At 33.0% G+C, this 18,150-nt stretch overlaps 1 protein-coding gene across 1 annotated transcript; it reads right to left on the bottom strand.

Annotated features, from left to right (window-relative positions):
• Window positions 1-392: 392 nt before the first annotated feature.
• LOC145093937 (calmodulin calcium-dependent NAD kinase-like) lies at window positions 393-12,646 on the bottom strand. The gene is made up of 9 exons (XM_079032186.1): window positions 12,392-12,646; window positions 12,170-12,334; window positions 10,654-10,877; window positions 9,999-10,057; window positions 4,556-4,798; window positions 4,012-4,141; window positions 2,859-3,175; window positions 2,085-2,229; window positions 393-712 (listed from the first exon to the last, which is right to left on the bottom strand). The coding sequence occupies exons 1-9, from the start codon at window positions 12,399-12,401 to the stop codon at window positions 455-457; spliced, it is 1,551 nt and encodes a 516-aa protein (XP_078888312.1). The 5' UTR covers window positions 12,402-12,646; the 3' UTR covers window positions 393-454.
• Window positions 12,647-18,150: the final 5,504 nt, after the last annotated feature.

Here is an 18,150-nt window from a genome sequence, read left to right as displayed (position 1 = left end):
GAACGACAGTCATATATATATATATATATATATATATATATATATATATATATATATAAAAGGAACTGCAAGCTAACTAAACGCTAGGAAAAAATAAAAAATTTTAAAAAATAATACAAATTAAAAGGCGTTATTGGATGTTGCAATCAGCCAATCATGCAAGCCAAATTTTAAAAACCTTAGTGTTTCTAGATGTACACTCGAAGATTGCCTTTATATATGATTATCGATTTTAATCTAGTTCGTTGTACTGGACTAGAGATGATTGTTAAACTCATCATGTCTTTATTGTAATCACACAAAATATTACAGAATTTGTATCGTTATTCTCCGAATTTGAGGTTTTACAGTTTAAAATAGAAAAAAGAAATAAAAGAATTTAACATGCAATATTCAAAACAAACACAAATCTTCATCATAAAATACAAGGAAATCTACATTATCGCCTCATACATTAAATCCATGATTTTGACATTTCAATTCTCTCTATCACAATTTTCAAATCACGTTGAAGATTTGTTCTTTTCGGTATCATGACAAGTTTATTCCATACCGAATCCGGATTTGTTAACATTTTAGGGTCTGCATAAAGCTCGTTGATGGAATCAGCTTCATCATTAATGTCTTTTAATATGTTCAAACACTTCAAACATTGAATTTGATCAGGATCATCCTCCATTAGATTGCAACTGACACCTTTCCATTCGATCGGCTAAAATTTAAGCAAAAACTAAAAGTTAAAATGCCTAAATAGCATTTAAAATTTAGCATAGAAATAATCACATACTTATGGTGTTATCTAATTAATAATATCATTTTTGTCAGTTTGGATTAAATTACTTAATACAAGTTAGTTATAGTGTCATCATGTCCAAAACTTATCATTAAATTATTAATTCTAAATCTTGTCCGAAACTTAGTATTCAATTATACTGGAAGGTAATTCGTGCATAGTATTTTTTTATATATAACAAATAGCTGTGAGACCCATGTATTATATAGGTTAATTTAAAAAAAAAAGTTAAATATAAAGATCAAAATATTGGGAACTTTGAATTTATAAGAAAATAAGAAAAATAATAAATTATTATAATTATAATGTTTTTTATCTTTTAAATTTAAACAAATAATTTAAATAAATAAACAAAACAAATTAATTAGCTTTAGTTTGGAAATTTTGAAATTAAAAGGTAAGTTTATTAATGAAATTGATATATCCATTTATTACAATATTTATTGCAGTTATTACATTAAATCATTATGTGGAATTTAATAAAATAAAAAAAATCATAAAATGACATGAAAAAAAATAATTCAAGATAACCAGAAAATGACATTTGAGAAATTGAATGAGAGTGTGACATGTAGCAAAAAAAACCTTTATTTATTAGAGTAGAAGATTATATTTTAAAATATTATACTGTACAACTTTATAAAATATAAATGATTATGCATGAAAAATATTATTGTATCCATTAATGGATTAAGTTAAAATGGAAAATGACTTATGATGACAAAAAAAAAAGAGTAAATTACTGAAATCGTCCCTGTGGTTTAGTCAAAATTGCACGTTTGGTCCCTAACTTTTTTTTTGCACTCGGATCGTCCCTGTGGTTTGCTTTTGTTGCGTTTTTCGTCCCTATGGTTTGGTAAAAGTTGCATGTTTGGTCCCTAACTTTATGTATGTAAGGGACGGAAAATGCAACAAAATCAAACCACAGGGACGAAAAACGCAACAAAATCAAACCACAGGGACGATCCGAGTGCAAAAAAAAAGTTAGGGACCAAACGTGCAATTTTGACTAAACCACAGGGACGATTTCAGTAATTTACTCAAAAAAAAAATTGTTACTTCAAACTTGTCCTTTTGCAAAACTAGATAACAAAGTTTAAAAGTTATATACTATACAACATTTCATGCATAAAATGTAAAACATTATACCATTTTGTTTAGGATTAAATATTATAAAATTGAATTATTTTAATCTATGGTACATTTCCAAAATATATCATGAACTTGTTTTTAATTGTGAAAAAGAATATTAAAAATAATAATAAAAAAAATAAGTAAAATATGAACTAACCTTTGGAGGGGCTCCAATTCCATTGGTGCAATAGAGCTTTGCACTGTCCACAAAATGGCAATACTTTGGAAATGCATTTGCAAATCTCTTGTGTGATTTCAGTTGTGAATTTACCCTCACTGCTCTTTTCACTGATATTGCCCTCCTGTATTTGTTACAAAATACAAATTAAAATAAGGATCACTTCTATTTATCATATTGATGGTTATTTTAAATATTTGATATAGTCAATACTCAATAGTTTTTGGAAGTTACACTTTGCATCCCTCTAGTTACAAATACAACAGTCAACCCCTTAAAAGGGAACAGTCAACAATACACCTTTTTAAAATAGGAAGGTTTGAAAAAGGTACACTTTGGGGTTACATGTGCATTAGTTAATCTTGAGAGGATTCCCAATAAAGCTTATTGGGGAACTTATTTGGGCAAATAAGTTTTTGAAAGTCAAAAAAATTATTTTGACATGTTTTTTCGTACCAAAGTATTCTTACTTTGTTTGTAAATTTTCAAGGTTTTATATAGAGATTTTTCACAATTCTAATAACAAGAAATTCATTTACATAGCTTTTTTTTATAAGACCCATAAAAAAGTTTTATAAAAAAGTTTTACTTTTCTTGAACTTTTAGTTCGTTGAGTTGGTAACAACAAAAAAAATTGATAAAATAAGTTTTACTATTGTTATTGCAAAAATTTGAGAGGTTATACTTAGCACCCTTCAAGTTACCAGTATAACAAATCGCCCCCTTTAAATAGCAAAGTGTTTGTGATCTTACCTAATGCCTCTTGTGACTGCTAGAAAAGGATCACAAACCACACCAACCAACTCAATTCTATATGGATTCTTCGGTATAAATTCTTCTCCATCGTCATCTTCGACTTTTTCCCAATAATTCTCGTTAATTGTTCCATCTTCTGAGACCTTGTAGCCGATACCCATTCGATAACGATGATTATGAATGTCTCTTACCATAGCAACTGTTTGTTCAAAAAATGGTTCCCATGCCAATGTCCCATCCATGATCACATCTCTCCCATCGTTTAATGCTGTTACTAACACTGACGAAGCTGCATCTGTTGACATTTGATGCACCTATATAAAATATTACAGTTATATATGTTAAGTTCAAATTATATAAATCCGCATCATGGAACAAGCCTATATGGTAGACATCCTAGCAATTAGGTGGGTTCATTGTGACATGTTTAATTAAATGAGTTGTGATTTTCAACCAATATAACATGTTTAATTAAACGAGTTGAGATTATCGGTCACAATCTGACATATTAGATAAAAAAAACTGACATCCTAGATAAAACGGATTCGACCCTAACCCATTTACATTTCAACATTTGAATGAAATAGAAGTTTGAACCTAAACAAGTTATATGTTACAAAGGCCAAATAACTATTTAGATTAAAAGCAACAAAACTATAATCTAATTGTCCAAATAAGATCAGGATATTGTTTTTGTATTTTTTTTTCTATTTTATAAGATTAAACAAAATGTAAAAAATATATAAAAGGGTTGAAATGTTGTCATCATCTTAGAGTTTTTAGTTCTAACCTAACCTATTTAATTAAATCGGTGTTGACTAAACGATTTGACCGGTTTAATTAAACCAACTGAAAATCTCAAACACTACCAACAATTTTGAGTTAGGGAGATGTGTCAAATTTTGTTGGTTCTAAGGGGGTGTTTGGCTAAACTTATTTAAGCTTATTTTTTAACTTATTATTAGTTCCACACCCCTATAACTTAAAATGAGTGTTTGAAAAATAACTTATCAAGGTATTATACCAGAAATAAGTAAGTTATAAGCTATAAGTTGAACAGTACTTATGAAAAGTCATAAGTTTAGCAAAACACCTCCTAATTTGACATGACCCGATATGTTTATACTAGAAAATAAATGGGAGATTATACCAATTCAGCAGTTGGAAGCATGTCATTGTGATGGCCCTTTAAGTTAAGGGCTTTGTAAATTACGTCCCTCTCCTTGAAGGCATCGGCCTCCACCACCACCGCATTTGTTGCTGCCTCCGACCAAAATCCTCTGCAATATATTCCAATATCAAATATATATATATATATATATATATATATATATATATATATATATATATATATATATATATATATATATATATATATATATAGATTCAATTATACCCTCTCATAATTTGGCTTACGTGGCATTTTAATTTTGTTGAAAAAAACCAAACCATTCCACAACCCCGAAATGACATTGTTTTCCATATACTTTAGAGTTAACATTGATTGATATAAAATAATAAATATATACTTATCATTTTGTTGAAAACAAAATAATAAACATATTTTTTTCCTTGAATTGTAATACTTTTAGTAAATCACTTTTTTTTATAAAAAGCTTAACAATATATAATAAATGAAATAACACAAAATAAAAAATCCCAACAAAACAAAGCTCTAACATCGTATCACTTACTCTTTAAGAATTTCTTTGAGAACAGTGCTTTTTCCGGCACCCATTCCACCACCCATGAAAAGAATCACCGGACTTCTGACTCCGTGAGCCTCCGGCCCATTCATCTCCGTGGAGGCAAAGGCATCATTGCTGCCATCACCCTTTTTTGGGGTTTTAGTTCCGATCACTTTCATTTCCTCCATGATTGTTGAGAATGCTCTTGTTACTCTCAAGTCCTTTGTAATTTTTTCAAATCTTTGTTTTCTGCATGTTAATATAACAATATGATTATTATCATAAAACATCTTCAAGTAAAATTGTTGATGAGTGATTGTGTTTTATGACGTGAAAGATTTTAAGTATTTATCAAATGCAACAATAGTTTTGAAAAAATTGTGAAAATGTCTACCATGTTTTCCACAACACCTGATCACTACATATATTTTTTTATATATAAAAAAGTGCAAAAAGTTATTTTAGCATCCTCCATAATAGGAGCTTATTGAGTTATTGGATAGTTTTTTTTGGCAAAATAAATTTTAAAGTCTAACAAGCTATTGTGAGAGTTTTTTTTTTTTTTTTTTTTTTTTTTTTTTTTTTTTTTTTTCTTTCTGTAAATTTACAAAGCTTTCTAGACTAAGGGTATTTTAATTTTAAATCATTATGCTTATATTTTCCTGTTCCATCTTTTCATTTTTAAATAAATAAAGTTTGTAGAACGTTTATGAAAAAACTTAATGATAATAGCGATTATTAGTAATTTTCGATAATACCCCTTCCATACACGATAAGGTGTGGGAAGGAACATTCCTTGGGCAATAAGGAATTCTAAGAAGGTGCTTAGGGTTCAAGCAAACCGGATTGCTTAGGGATCAAGCAAGTCATTTATATGACAAATAGTCTTCTAGTTAGATAGAAACTAGGATGCTATAACCTATATATATATATATATATATATATATATATATATATATATATATATTATTGAACATGTGAGTCTCAATTATCAAAGAGAGCAAGAGAGGAGAGATTGTAATCAAGTTTTGAGTTATTTTCTGGATTGCAATAAGAGTTGATTTCTTTCATTCTCGTGTTTATAATTTTTATTTGTTTATCAATTGCTTCTTTCAATTGGTATCAGAGTTAGAAGCAGAAATCTGATCCACCAAGCATGACAAGTGCAGTAGATCCAGGAACGAAGGAGAATTCATCATTCTCGTTCCACGTTCCAATGCTCACGACGACAAACTACACTGTCTGGGCAATCCGTAGGAAAGTAATATTCAACGTTCACCAAGTTTGGGACGTTGTTGATACAGGAACGACGGATGTCAAGAGAAACAATGTAGCAATTGTAGTTTTATTCCAAGCAATCCCCAAAGACTTAGTCTTGCAAGTTGACATGATGAGTATGACATAGGAGATTTGGGAAGCCATCAAAATTCGCTACCTTGGTGCAGGCAAGGTAAAAGAAGCTCGTTTACAAACCCTAATAAATGAATTTGATAACTTGAAGATGAAGGAATTAAGTATAATCGACGAGTTTGCAAGTCAACTATCCATCGTCTCATCAAAGTCCAGTTCTCTTGGCGAAACAATATCTAAAAGTAAACTTGTTAACAAATTTCTTACAAGTTTACCAAGAAGGTTTATCCATATTGTTGCTTCAACCGAACAAGTCCTAGATCTAAAGACGAGTGGATTCGAAGATGTGGTCGGACGCTTGAAAGCTTACGAAGAACGCATTCGAGAAAGTGAGCTAACAAAAGAACAAAACAAACTCTTGTTCAACAAAACCGAGACTTATTCTCGAGGTGGTGAATCGAGCCTTGGTGGTGGATGTGGAGGACGTGAGGTCATTACAACAATTCCTATCAACAAAATTGAACCACAACCTCAAATAAAAAAGAGTCCGAAAAGCCAAAAGGAAAGAAAAAAGATCGCTCCAAAGGACAATGTTATATGTGTGACAAGTTTGGTCACTTTGCATCACAATGTCCGGAACGAAAAGCCAAGAAAATAATAAGCACATGTATCTGAAGTTGAAGATGATGATTGACATCGTATTATGGTTCAAACCATCTACGAGACAATTTTCTTAAACAAAGAAGGTGTCATACCAAGAAAATTTGAGAATAAAGAAAGCAACGATACTTGGTACTTGGACAACGGTGTAAGTAATCACATGACATATAATCTATCTTTCTTTATCAAACTTAATGAAAGAATTAAAAGTAGAGTAAAATTTGGTGATGACTCTTTTGTTTTGTTGAGATACATGACAAATGTTCTATTTTGTTCGAGGGTGAATGGGGAATTCAAAAGTTATTAACTGATATATATATATTACATTTCGAAACTTAGAACCGGTGTTGCAAAAATTAACCTTGGCAGTCGATTAATCGCTTGGCGGCCTTGAACCGATTACTATTAAGGTGCTTGGCGGAACTTGGTCAAACTCGGGCTTGGTGGTCCTCGGCGGTCATAGGCAGGAAATATTTAAAAAATTCAAAATTTTAATTTTCAAATATTACACCAAAGTTTTAAGTTTTCAAAATTTAAAATACTACACTAAACTTTTTAAAATTTTAAACTTTTAAACTTTTAAATTTTCAAATACTTATTTTTTTAGGATATATTGAATTTTTAATTAAATTTATAAATACTCTAGGGTCCCCGATTAAAATCCCCACCTAGTCCAATTAATCACTTAACGCCGGTCGACCGCCGAGCTACCGTCCAACGATTTTTAGAACCTTGCTTAGAACTAGTATTATCAATTTAGGACAAGCAACCGAAATTAGGTGTGATGTGTCAATGAAGGGTGATTATCTACACCTTTATGATTGCCGAAATATTCTTCTATTTAAAGTAAATTGTTCTACGAACCGTCTCTACAAAACGAAAATCAAAATGTGAAAACCAATTTGCTTACACACACGTCTCAGTGAGCAATCATGGCTATGACATGCTAGATTAGGGTATACCAACTTTGATAATATTTCAAAAATATCGAAAAAAGAACTTGTCAAAGGACTACCCTCCATCACCGAATCAATCCAACTTTATGAGTCATGCTTAGTTGGAAAAAAACATGAAACATTTTTTCGAAAAAGGCTTCATATCAAGTCGAGAATGCCCTAGAACTCGTATATGGAGATCTTTGCGGGCTGATATCACCATCAACTTTTTCCGAAAACAGGTATATCTTTGTTCTTATTGATGATTACTCAAGGTTTATGTGGAGTTATCTAATGAAAGAAAAAAAGCGAGGCCATAATTTATTTCAAGAAATTCAAGACATTAGTTGAAAAAGAATGCGGAAACTCTATTAAGGTTTTTCGCACAAACAGAGAATGGAGTTTACTTGGAATATTGCGATATTACCTAAGAATATATGTGTATCAAAAGAAGGATAACATACTAATCACGCAAGAAAGGTATGCAAAAAAAGATGCTCAAGGACACATGATGTATGAATGCAATCCTACTCTAGTTCCAATGGATTCAAATGCGAAATTCTCGAAAGGAGATGGCGAGGAAGACACATATGCAACAAAATATCGAAGCCTAGTTGGAAGATTGAGATACTTGCTTTAAACAAGGGCCGATCTAGCTTACTCGGTTGGCATTGCAAGTCGTTATATGAAAAATCCAATGAAGCCACACATGGTTGCTATAAAACAAGTATTACGATATGTGAAACGTACTATCGGTTATGGGATTCCATATAGTCGCAACAATTTAACAAGTCTAGTTGGTTATTGTGATAGCGGTCACAACAATGATAAAGATTATGGAAAAAGTACCACCAGCCATTTTTTCTTTTGGTAAATCACCAATCACATGATGCTGTCAAAAGCAAGAAACAGTGACATTATCATCTTATGAAGTTGAGTATTTGGCTAGTTATGCAACAAGTTGTCAAGCAGTTTGGTTATGAGATCTTTTGGGAGAAATAACTGGTTCTCAAGTTCAAGAAGTGGTAATTAAAATTGACAACACATCCACAATGACATTAATAAAAAATCCAGTTTTTTATGGCCGGAGCAAGCACATCAAATCTCGTTTCCATTACATACGAGAACGAGTTGAAGACAAGGAGATCACAATCGAGCATGTTAGTGGAAATGAACAAAGAGTTGACATTTTGACAAAGGTGTTAGCTAAGATAAAATTCGTTGAAATGCAGAAGCTACTAGGAGTTGAAGACCTCACAAATTCCATTTGGAAATTAGGGAGTGGTTATTAGTAATTTCCGATAATACCCCTTCCATACACAATGAGTTGTAAGAAGGAACATTCATTGGGCAATAAGGAATTCTAAGAAGGTGATTAGGGTTCAAGCAAACATGATTGCTTAGGGATCAAGCAAGTCATTTATCTCCCTAAGCAAGTCATTTATAGGGCAGGTAGTCTTCTAGTTATATAGAAGCTAGGATGCTATAACAGGTATATATAGATATCAAACATGTGGGTTTCAATTATCATAGATAGCAAGAGAGGAAAGATTGTAATAAAAAAGAGTTATTTTATGGATTACAATAAGAGTTAATTCTTTTCATTCTTGTGTTTATAATTTTAGGTGTTTATCAATTGTTTTTTCGATATCTTAAATTTTTTGGTTTGTTAAGTTAATATCATTATAACAAATAAACCTGTTAAAAACCTATTTTATTATGGATGCTATTTTGTATAGTTGTAATTGTGGAGTTAAGACGTTTAGTGCGTTAAGTAATAATAATTAGTTTTATGATGTTTGACAAATTTGAATGTAATGATTTTATTTTTTCAATGATTAAAATTTTAGATATACCAAATATCAACCATTTAATATTCGTGACATTATCCAAGTTGAATTATTCAACGTCTCATGTTCCCCAACTTGTTCGATTTTTTATACAGGGAAAACATCCCACTCCACCCACTATCCTTTAAATATTATTAAAGAATATAAAAACTGTAAGGATATATCGCAACAAGATATATAGTCCACATATTTTAATAAATTCTTTTTTGATATTTTTATACTGTGTACTATCTAGAAATAAAGTCATAATTTGTCATTACATATAACTTGAATGAAATCTTTAACCGTTTTAAAAAAGACATATAACATGGAAAATAATAGTTATCTGGAAATTTTAATCTTGAGTTAATATTTTTATCAATTTTCTCTTTGGTGTATTTCACTCACGAGAACATGAATATAATCATAATTTTTTCTTCTTTTTTTTTTTTTTTTTTTTTTTTTTTTTTTTTTTTTTTTTAAATTCAGTGTTAACGCCCATTAAAAAAAATCTTTATACGACTTTCTTTATTTCTATACCACTTTATTACGTCAACGATTCCAATTCATTTAAAAAAAACTAATTCATAGAGTCTTATGCCATTTATATATTTGAAGTACGTAACAATATTCCGATATTCATAATATAAATAAATAAGAGATAAGAAAAGTCACCTCGTTGCTGTCAACACCATGTTTTTAAGCTTCCTCTCATCAGATCCATCGCTCAGCACCTTCCATCCATAAATATAACTTATTATATTGATATTGATGCCCAACCATAAATGGAATGGACCATATATATATATATATATATATATATATATATATATATATATATATATATATATATATATATATATATATCAAATTTAATGGGATGTCATTTGAGCGTTCAATGCATATAGAATTCAAAAAAGTTTGAAGATAAAAGTAAAAATTCCACTGAACTTTTATAAAGTTCAATGCATTATGGAAATCTATTATACTTAATATAATTCAATGCGTTGTTGATGCCCTATAAAATGACTAATTGACATATAATGGATTTGAAGTTCAATAATTTGTAGAATGGAAAAATGAAACTTTAGTTTTAAATTTCTTCCATTAAACTTTGTATAATTCAATTCAATGGATTGTAGAAATTAAATGACAAAATTATATTGAAAATGAAATACTAATGTAACAATTCATTAAACTTTATAAAATCGAATGTATTGTGGAATGTGAATGTCGTTAGTTCCTTTTGTGTTTATATGATGTTCGTTACATGAAACTATGAAAACGACATTAAAAGTATTAAAATCGATGGTTTTTTCTTTAATGTTACCTGATTGATCACAATAGAAGTTTGGCTCCAATTGAAAGCAAAATAGCCAAGAACGCATCTTTCAAGTTCTTCTTCAAGTTTTTCACAAAGTGAGTCTACATCCTTTTCGTTTGAAAAATACACGTAAAGGCCATCTTTAAACCCTTTTGAGCCTCTCACATAATCAGAAGTCAATTTACATAATTCGGGACACTTGGTTCCATCTTCGAATCCAAGTTGCCTTGCTGTAAATTCACATATCATGAAATCAAGTCTCTTAAGAAATGCAAAAATTGGAGTTTACTCACTAATTCATTGATAGTCTCAAAATGTATAAAAATCATTTGGTATGATTGTAAGTGAAAACATCACATATGATGATTTATTAACTACTATTTTGAGTACTCCATTTTGATAAATCAATCATAATTCATAACACAACTTTCATGGTGGGACGAAAATTATGGGGTAAATGTAAGAAATAACAACATAGTTTCACTTTATTTGTATCTTATAATATCATGCTTTTATTTCTTTCTTTTATGACATTGAACTCTCAATTGTTTTTTTTGTATTTTTAAAATTGGGATATTGTCAAAATCTGGTAATTAAAATTTTAAATTGTACAAAAAAACACCCTGAAATAAAAAATAATTATCAGAAGGTAAAAAAAATATTAAGTTACTTGTATTTTTGTTCAAAGAATACATATGATGACCTCATAAAACGCGTTTAACAAGTAATTAAAGGTTTAAACACATAAATACATAACATGTTCAAAAAATACGGTGGTGGTGGTGAAATGGTCATTGAAACATCAATGTATTTTTTGAACAATTTAAATGGTTTTTAATTCATTAATGACCTCAAAATTTCAGTTACCAGTTAAAATGAGTTATAAGAGGTCATTATTATATATTTTGAACAAAAACGCCAATAATTTACTTTTTGATAAGATTATTTTTTAGTTCATTTTAAACATTTTAAATAGTTTGTTATCTTTGACATTAACCCCTCTGAAAGCTACCAAATTATACTATATTTTAAATTAGTATTCCTATTAGAATTCAAAATAATATATTTTGGAAATTTTATCCAATCATATAAATATTGTTATTTAATTTGATGACATTGTTATAATTCCTATAATATAAATAATGTAGTTAATATAAAATATATAAAAAATATTATGCTCTAAGCAGCAATTCAACAAACAAAAAAACACTGCTAGTGATGTAGTAAGGTCAAAAAAAATTCCAATAATATAATTTTCTTTTTTTCATAAATCTCAAAATTTATACCAACTAGAAATGTACTTTGGATAGTACAACTCCAGTCCCACAAAAGAAATGCCAAAGTACAAGTTTTAGATGCACAATGTACTACTTGGAACAACTAACAATCCAAAGCTTCAAAAATCTAAGTAGTAGAATACTAGAATGTACGAGAATATATTAATAGTATTTGTCTTATAATATTGTGCTTTATGCATTGAAAGTTGTACACAAGAGAAAAGGAAGAACTGTAATAAACCTACCAACATAGTTGGAAAACTTTTCAACCCTTCTAACATGGCTGGATCCGACAATTTCAGGCTTCAATGACCTTGAGTTTTTCCGGCGACGACGTTTAATGGCGGCCAACACGGCCCCGGTGGTGGTTGCGGCAAGGAAGAGCGCCACCACTAGCTTGCCGTATCCATCTGCGCAAAATTCTGATGTTAGAGAGAGAGAGAGAGAGAGAGAGAGAGAGAGAGGACCTCTACGCATGACGGAGTTGGTAAAAGAAGAGACGCCGGAAAAGGATAAAGAGTGGCCGGAAAATGAAAAAAGAGTTGCCGGAGATATAAGTGGTATTCAATTGAGTTGTCTTCTTGGTGTGTCTTATAAACATCTGAAAGTCAACAATCCATCATGTAAATATTTTAGTTGGAGAGAAGAACGTTCATATGTCATTAAGTTAAGACGCCAGAAAAGAAAGTCTTGAACATATAACATAGAATAGGACAGGACGTCCTTACTATTTACCATCTATAAGGGTATATATATATATATATATATATATATATATATATATATATATATATATATATATATATATATATATATTCACTAATTAATTTTTTTTATTAGATCTATCATGCAACTTCCCGTTTAAATTGTTCAAAAAATATCAGTATCACTAGTAAAATCCAATATACCACATAATGTTGGTATTTTTCAAAGGGCTTTGTAAACAATCGGATCGGTTTGGGTTGGAGTGGAGTGGATTTTTTTTGTTTATTTCACTCATAATATATAGCAACAAAAGTATATATTTTCAACTTTTAAGGTAATATGGCAAAGGACATATACTTTACCTTGATTTTTGTTTTGGAATAAAAGATTCGTTGTTTTTTTTTTTTTTTTTTTTTTTTTTTTTTTAATTTGTTGACAATTTGCCTGGTTAACTTGTTAACTCCTGTTGCATTATGCAAGTTGTTTTTGTTTAAACTTGTTAAGAATAAAGAGAAAATCACATGAACACATATATAATAGTTAAAATGGTTCGGATAATATGATATACATTTATATTATAGAAGAAAATATTCTTATTCATGAGCTTGAAAACAATAGTGCGACACAACTGAAACCCCAACTATGAGTTGTTATATATAAACAAAGTACAAACATAAACCCTAGCTAGAACATGGTTGGATCTAGCTAAGCTAACGACCATCAACCGCACACAACAAACACTTATCATGTTGTTATTTGGTGTTGGGTTTCTTCACTTTGCTCGGGGCGGGTCGATAATTCTCAAATCACATTTAGTAATCTCTATCTTGACTTGAGTATGCTCCAAAATCCAGAAACCAAGAACTCTCGCTCCCTCCAGCCATTTTACCCCGAAGGGACTTACTCATGGGTTTTGGAAAGCTAAAAATGATCATTTTTTTATTTATAAAATAAATTTAAGCGGCAACAAAAACAATATTAAAAATGACTATTATTTTAGACCATTTTAACAAAACCACCAAGGATCCATTTACATTTTATTAGAAAGATTATGATAACCATATAATGTTAAGAATACAATCTTTGAAGACTTTGATCCCACTTGGATTTGGAGAGTTGATGAAGATGGAAAAAACTCAAGAAAGAGTTTCTCTATAGTGTATCCACCAACAAGTATATGTCATCAAAAATGATAGTTCTCATCTTGCACGTAATACTTCTTAAGCCTTTGAGCACTTATCACAATTAAGCCTTAAAGGAGAAACATTTCTAAAGCACCAAACTCATCACAACACTTCAAAAAGATAGGAGGAGAAAAGAGGGAAAAAGCTCTCGACCCTAGCAAGAGAAGAAGAGAAAAATAACAACTTTTGTGAGCTTTATCTTTCCTTTAAATACTTCCACACTAGATCTAAATCTCATGCTCTTACACAAGTCAAAGGTATGGTAAGTTAGAAGCATGGTGTGTGTAAGACTAATACCAACAAGCAACCCTTTGCTCATGCCTAATACTTTAGGCCATGTGGATGAGCGAATATGTAACATCTGGTTCTTGGTATGTATTTAATTCATAATTATTCATTTTTGTATAAAACTCGACAAGTTGGAGGCCCCAAACTCGTCGAGTAAAGATGGATTGGGACGCAGGTTAAGAAGTCTACTCAACGAGTTGAGAAGCCTCAACTCGACGAGTAGGCTGGCAGAATGAAACCCTAATTTTCAGGGTTTTGCACCCTATTTAAACAACTTAACCCCCATAAGTTGGCCTCATTTCCAGCCTCCATTGTCCCAAACCCTAGCCTCGAAGCCCTAATTCACTTTTGAGAGTTTTGAACTAACTTTTGTGTATTTTTGGCGATTTTGATGAAGAAGGTACATGAAGAAGGAGTAAGGACGTGTAGGAGGAGAGTAGATCCAGAAGTTGGGCTTCATTTCTGGTTCATCTGAGGTATAAAGCTCCTACCTTGTCTATAGCATGCTTAGATCTAGTTTTAGGATGCTTTCTTCATGTTTTGGTCCAAGTATGTTGGTTTTTGGGATTTGGACGTCCTATGTGGGCAAACCCGACATATCTAGGGTCATGAGGGGACTTCATGGCATAAAGGTGTCAACTTTATGGCCATGGAAGTCCCATGCAACTTTTAGACCATCTTTTTGGCCTTTTGAGCCAAGTAGGTCATGCATGGAAGTAAAGATAGGAACTTTACGTGACCAAATCGTCCCTAGAGTCCAGATCTATGACCCCATGGCTTATCTTGAAGTTTTGATGGCTTTTGGAGTTGGATCTAAGCCATTTTGAGTTAGGGTTAGAGCTTATTTTTTCTAGGATGGGTCTTAATGGGTAAAGTCAGAAACTTTACCCTCCTAGATGTGTATTCGACCTAGATCTGGAATATGGGACTTAGATTCGAAGAATAATAGCTCAATGCATTAAGAAGGCTTAACAGACTGAAGGACTCGGCGAGTTCATAGAGGAACTTGGTGAGTTGAGTCGAAGTGTCCCGATTCTGTTAGAGGAAGGGCTCGACGAGTTCAAGGATGGACTCGATGAGTTGATTTGGAAAATCTCGATTCTGTTGATAGGCAGAACTCTGCGAGTTCATGAAAAAACTCGACGAGTTGGATCGCAATTTCAGGGTTTTATGATTTATGGACTCGGCGAGTTGAGTCAACATAGAATGTTAACTTTAACCAGAATGTTGACTTTGACTTTGACCAAAGTTGACCCTTAAGGGGGTCATGAGTATGAAAGGGTAATTAAGGAAATCTTTTATGTATAGGAGCTTGAGTTGGGTTGATTGTCGGAGCCGTGGATTTTAAGCTACTTTCCGATATTCGAGGTGAGTTACCTTCCAGTAGAACTGGGTTGAAGGCACCAATGTCGGCCCACTAATAACTTATTATAGTAGAGACGATTGTCTCTGTGATAATTATCTGGTATGCCACTATCTATTATGCTTTATGTGCTAGTATGCTATGATATTATGTGATAGTGGTAGGAGGGGTGGGTTAGATCCTGTAACCGGTTGAGATAAACCGGAGGGTAGGTCGGGCACCCAGATATGCCTGACAATATGAATACGATATGTTATTATGTGGTAGTGGTCGGGGTGGTGAAATAGACACCTTAGCCGGTTAAGATAAACCGGAGGGTAGGTCGGGCACCCAGATATGCCTGACAGGGGTAGGTCGGGCACCTCAGTATGCCTAACATGGGTAGGTTGAGCACCCAGGTATGCTCAACAGGGTAGGTCGGACACCCAGATATGGTTGAAAATATGTTTATTGTATGGTATGTGGTATGATGGGGGAAATCACTAAGCTTTGTGCTCACGGTTTTTAGTTTTGGTTTTAGGTACTTCTTCTTTGAAAGGAAAGGAGCTGACATGATTGCAGCGCATCACACCATGATTTCCGCACATGAGATCTTTAGGAGTTATATTCTGATGTTGTTTTATCATGACATGTTTTGACTATCGATACATTGGTTTTGATATGAGTTGATACTATGGATGTTTTCAGACAATTGGTTTTATAATTATAAAATTAAAAATGAAATTTTTGGTCTTAAATTTTGGAATGTTACATGTTGGTATCAGAGCCTTGGTTTCAGGGATTCGAGCATACTCTCAAGAGTAACTGAACTCAAATCGAGGGTTTGAAAGGTTTTTACAAGAAAAATAAATTTTCTAAAAATTTAAAATTAAGAGTTTTGAGAAAGAACAAGGAGTGTGATGCGTGCAATCGGCCGAGCTCTAGTAAGTTCTCTCAAATTACCCGTACATGTTTGTTATGATATGATATGCTTGTGAGAACTGCATGGTAGATTAGGGGTAAGGATCTAGGAAGGATGCCTTGTATGCCTACTGTATGAGCTTATTGAACTGCATGCTAGTATTGATTAGTCAACTATATGATGGTCTAATTAGGATATTCTTGGTTTTGTATACTAAATGCTCGAATGCTACTTGCTTTGTGCTTTTAGGAATCCTAGTTATCTTTAACTAACTAGTAAACGAATATGTTAAGTTACATATTATGAGGACTAAATAATTTCAGAAGGTTAGGTTTAGCTCTATTTTGTAGCTCTCGTTTGAGTCTAACCGTTGTAGGGCAGGACCTCTCATTTGAAAAATTATCTGGTCTTAGTGATATGTAATGGTATTCTAAGCTAGTTAGGGGGAGATAACAGGGAATTCTTATGTAGCTGATGGTGGAGAGTGGGTCGGAGGTTACCCTAGGGCAAGCCTAGGTTGAGATTAGCGCAAAGAGCAGTAGTAGTGAAAGGGACTTGGTGGAGTCAAGACAGTTCTTGAGGAAAGTATAGATAAATGTGGAAGGTAGTATGGACCCGTACTACTGAAAGTAGAGGATCCGTACTCAAATCAAGGAGAGTTGAGATTAAACCAGGGAAATTGTTGTGAGCATGAGGTCTCTCGATATTATGTATGACTCTAATGATTGTGTGGTTTGTTTTAGAATGGTGATGACACATCACAAAGCAGGAGGTTCAGGGTCTGCATCAGGTTTGGGTACAGGTTCTGAGCCAGTTCATGACGAATTGCGCGAGTTCATTACATCCGAGATTATGAGAGGCATCCTTGGGGCGACCCAGTGATTTTCTGGTCGATCAAGGAGGGTATCATTGAGCTGATGGAGGATTGCCTTAGGGCATTCAGGAGTGACATGTCACCTAGCCAGTCAGGGACTCGCACGCCCTCCTTCAAGGATTTCAGGGGATGCGGAGCGCCATACTTCAGCAGGGTGAAGGACCCCATTATGGCGAGACCATGGATCGCGGTCATTGAGTCTGCACAGGTGACGAGCTTCTGCCCTGAGGGGTCGAAGTTCAGGTTTGTTGTTGGTTGTTTGAGAGAGTGGGCTAGAGACTGATGGGAGGCAGTCAGTGTTACATTGGGAGCCCTATCCATTGAGACTATGACCTGGTCGCACATTGTGACCAGATTCCGAGTCGAGTTTGCGCCAGCTGTGGAGATTCAGCAGCTAGCCAGAGAGTTTTGGATATGAGACAAACTACTGAGATGGTGGAGTAGATTACCGCCAAGTTCAGGGAGAGGGCCTTGTTGGTACCCCAATATACATGTGATGAGAAAATGAAAAAAACCCGGTACCATGATATGTTGAGAGCTAACATTCGGAAGTATGTTAGCTATTCGGCGTGCCTGACCTTGGATGATATGATAGCCATGGCATGGGAGAGGGAGATTGATATAGAGCACATCAGAAAGAGGAAGACAGAGACTGGCAGACGACTGGGGTTTCAGGGAAGAAACCCAAGGGATTCGAATCGAGGTCGAAGGGCCAGTAGAGCCGGAGCCACTGTGGGAAATGCAGTAGGCCACACGAGGGAGTTTGCAGAGCTGGGGGATCGGGCTGCTAAAAGTGCGGCAAGACTAGGCATTTTAGCAAGGATTGCACAGCCCCTACGCCCACCATTTAGACACCAGACCTGATTTGCTTTCATTATAATCAGAGTAGCCATAAAAAGGCCAACTACCCG

The sequence above is a fragment of the Lactuca serriola genome, chromosome 3 (assembly GCF_051521515.1).
Source record: "Lactuca serriola cultivar US96UC23 chromosome 3, Lser_US96UC23_V15, whole genome shotgun sequence".
Classification (NCBI taxonomy): domain Eukaryota; kingdom Viridiplantae; phylum Streptophyta; class Magnoliopsida; order Asterales; family Asteraceae; genus Lactuca; species Lactuca serriola.
Note: the sequence above shows the minus strand (reverse complement) of the source record. Positions and strands in the feature narration are given on the sequence as shown.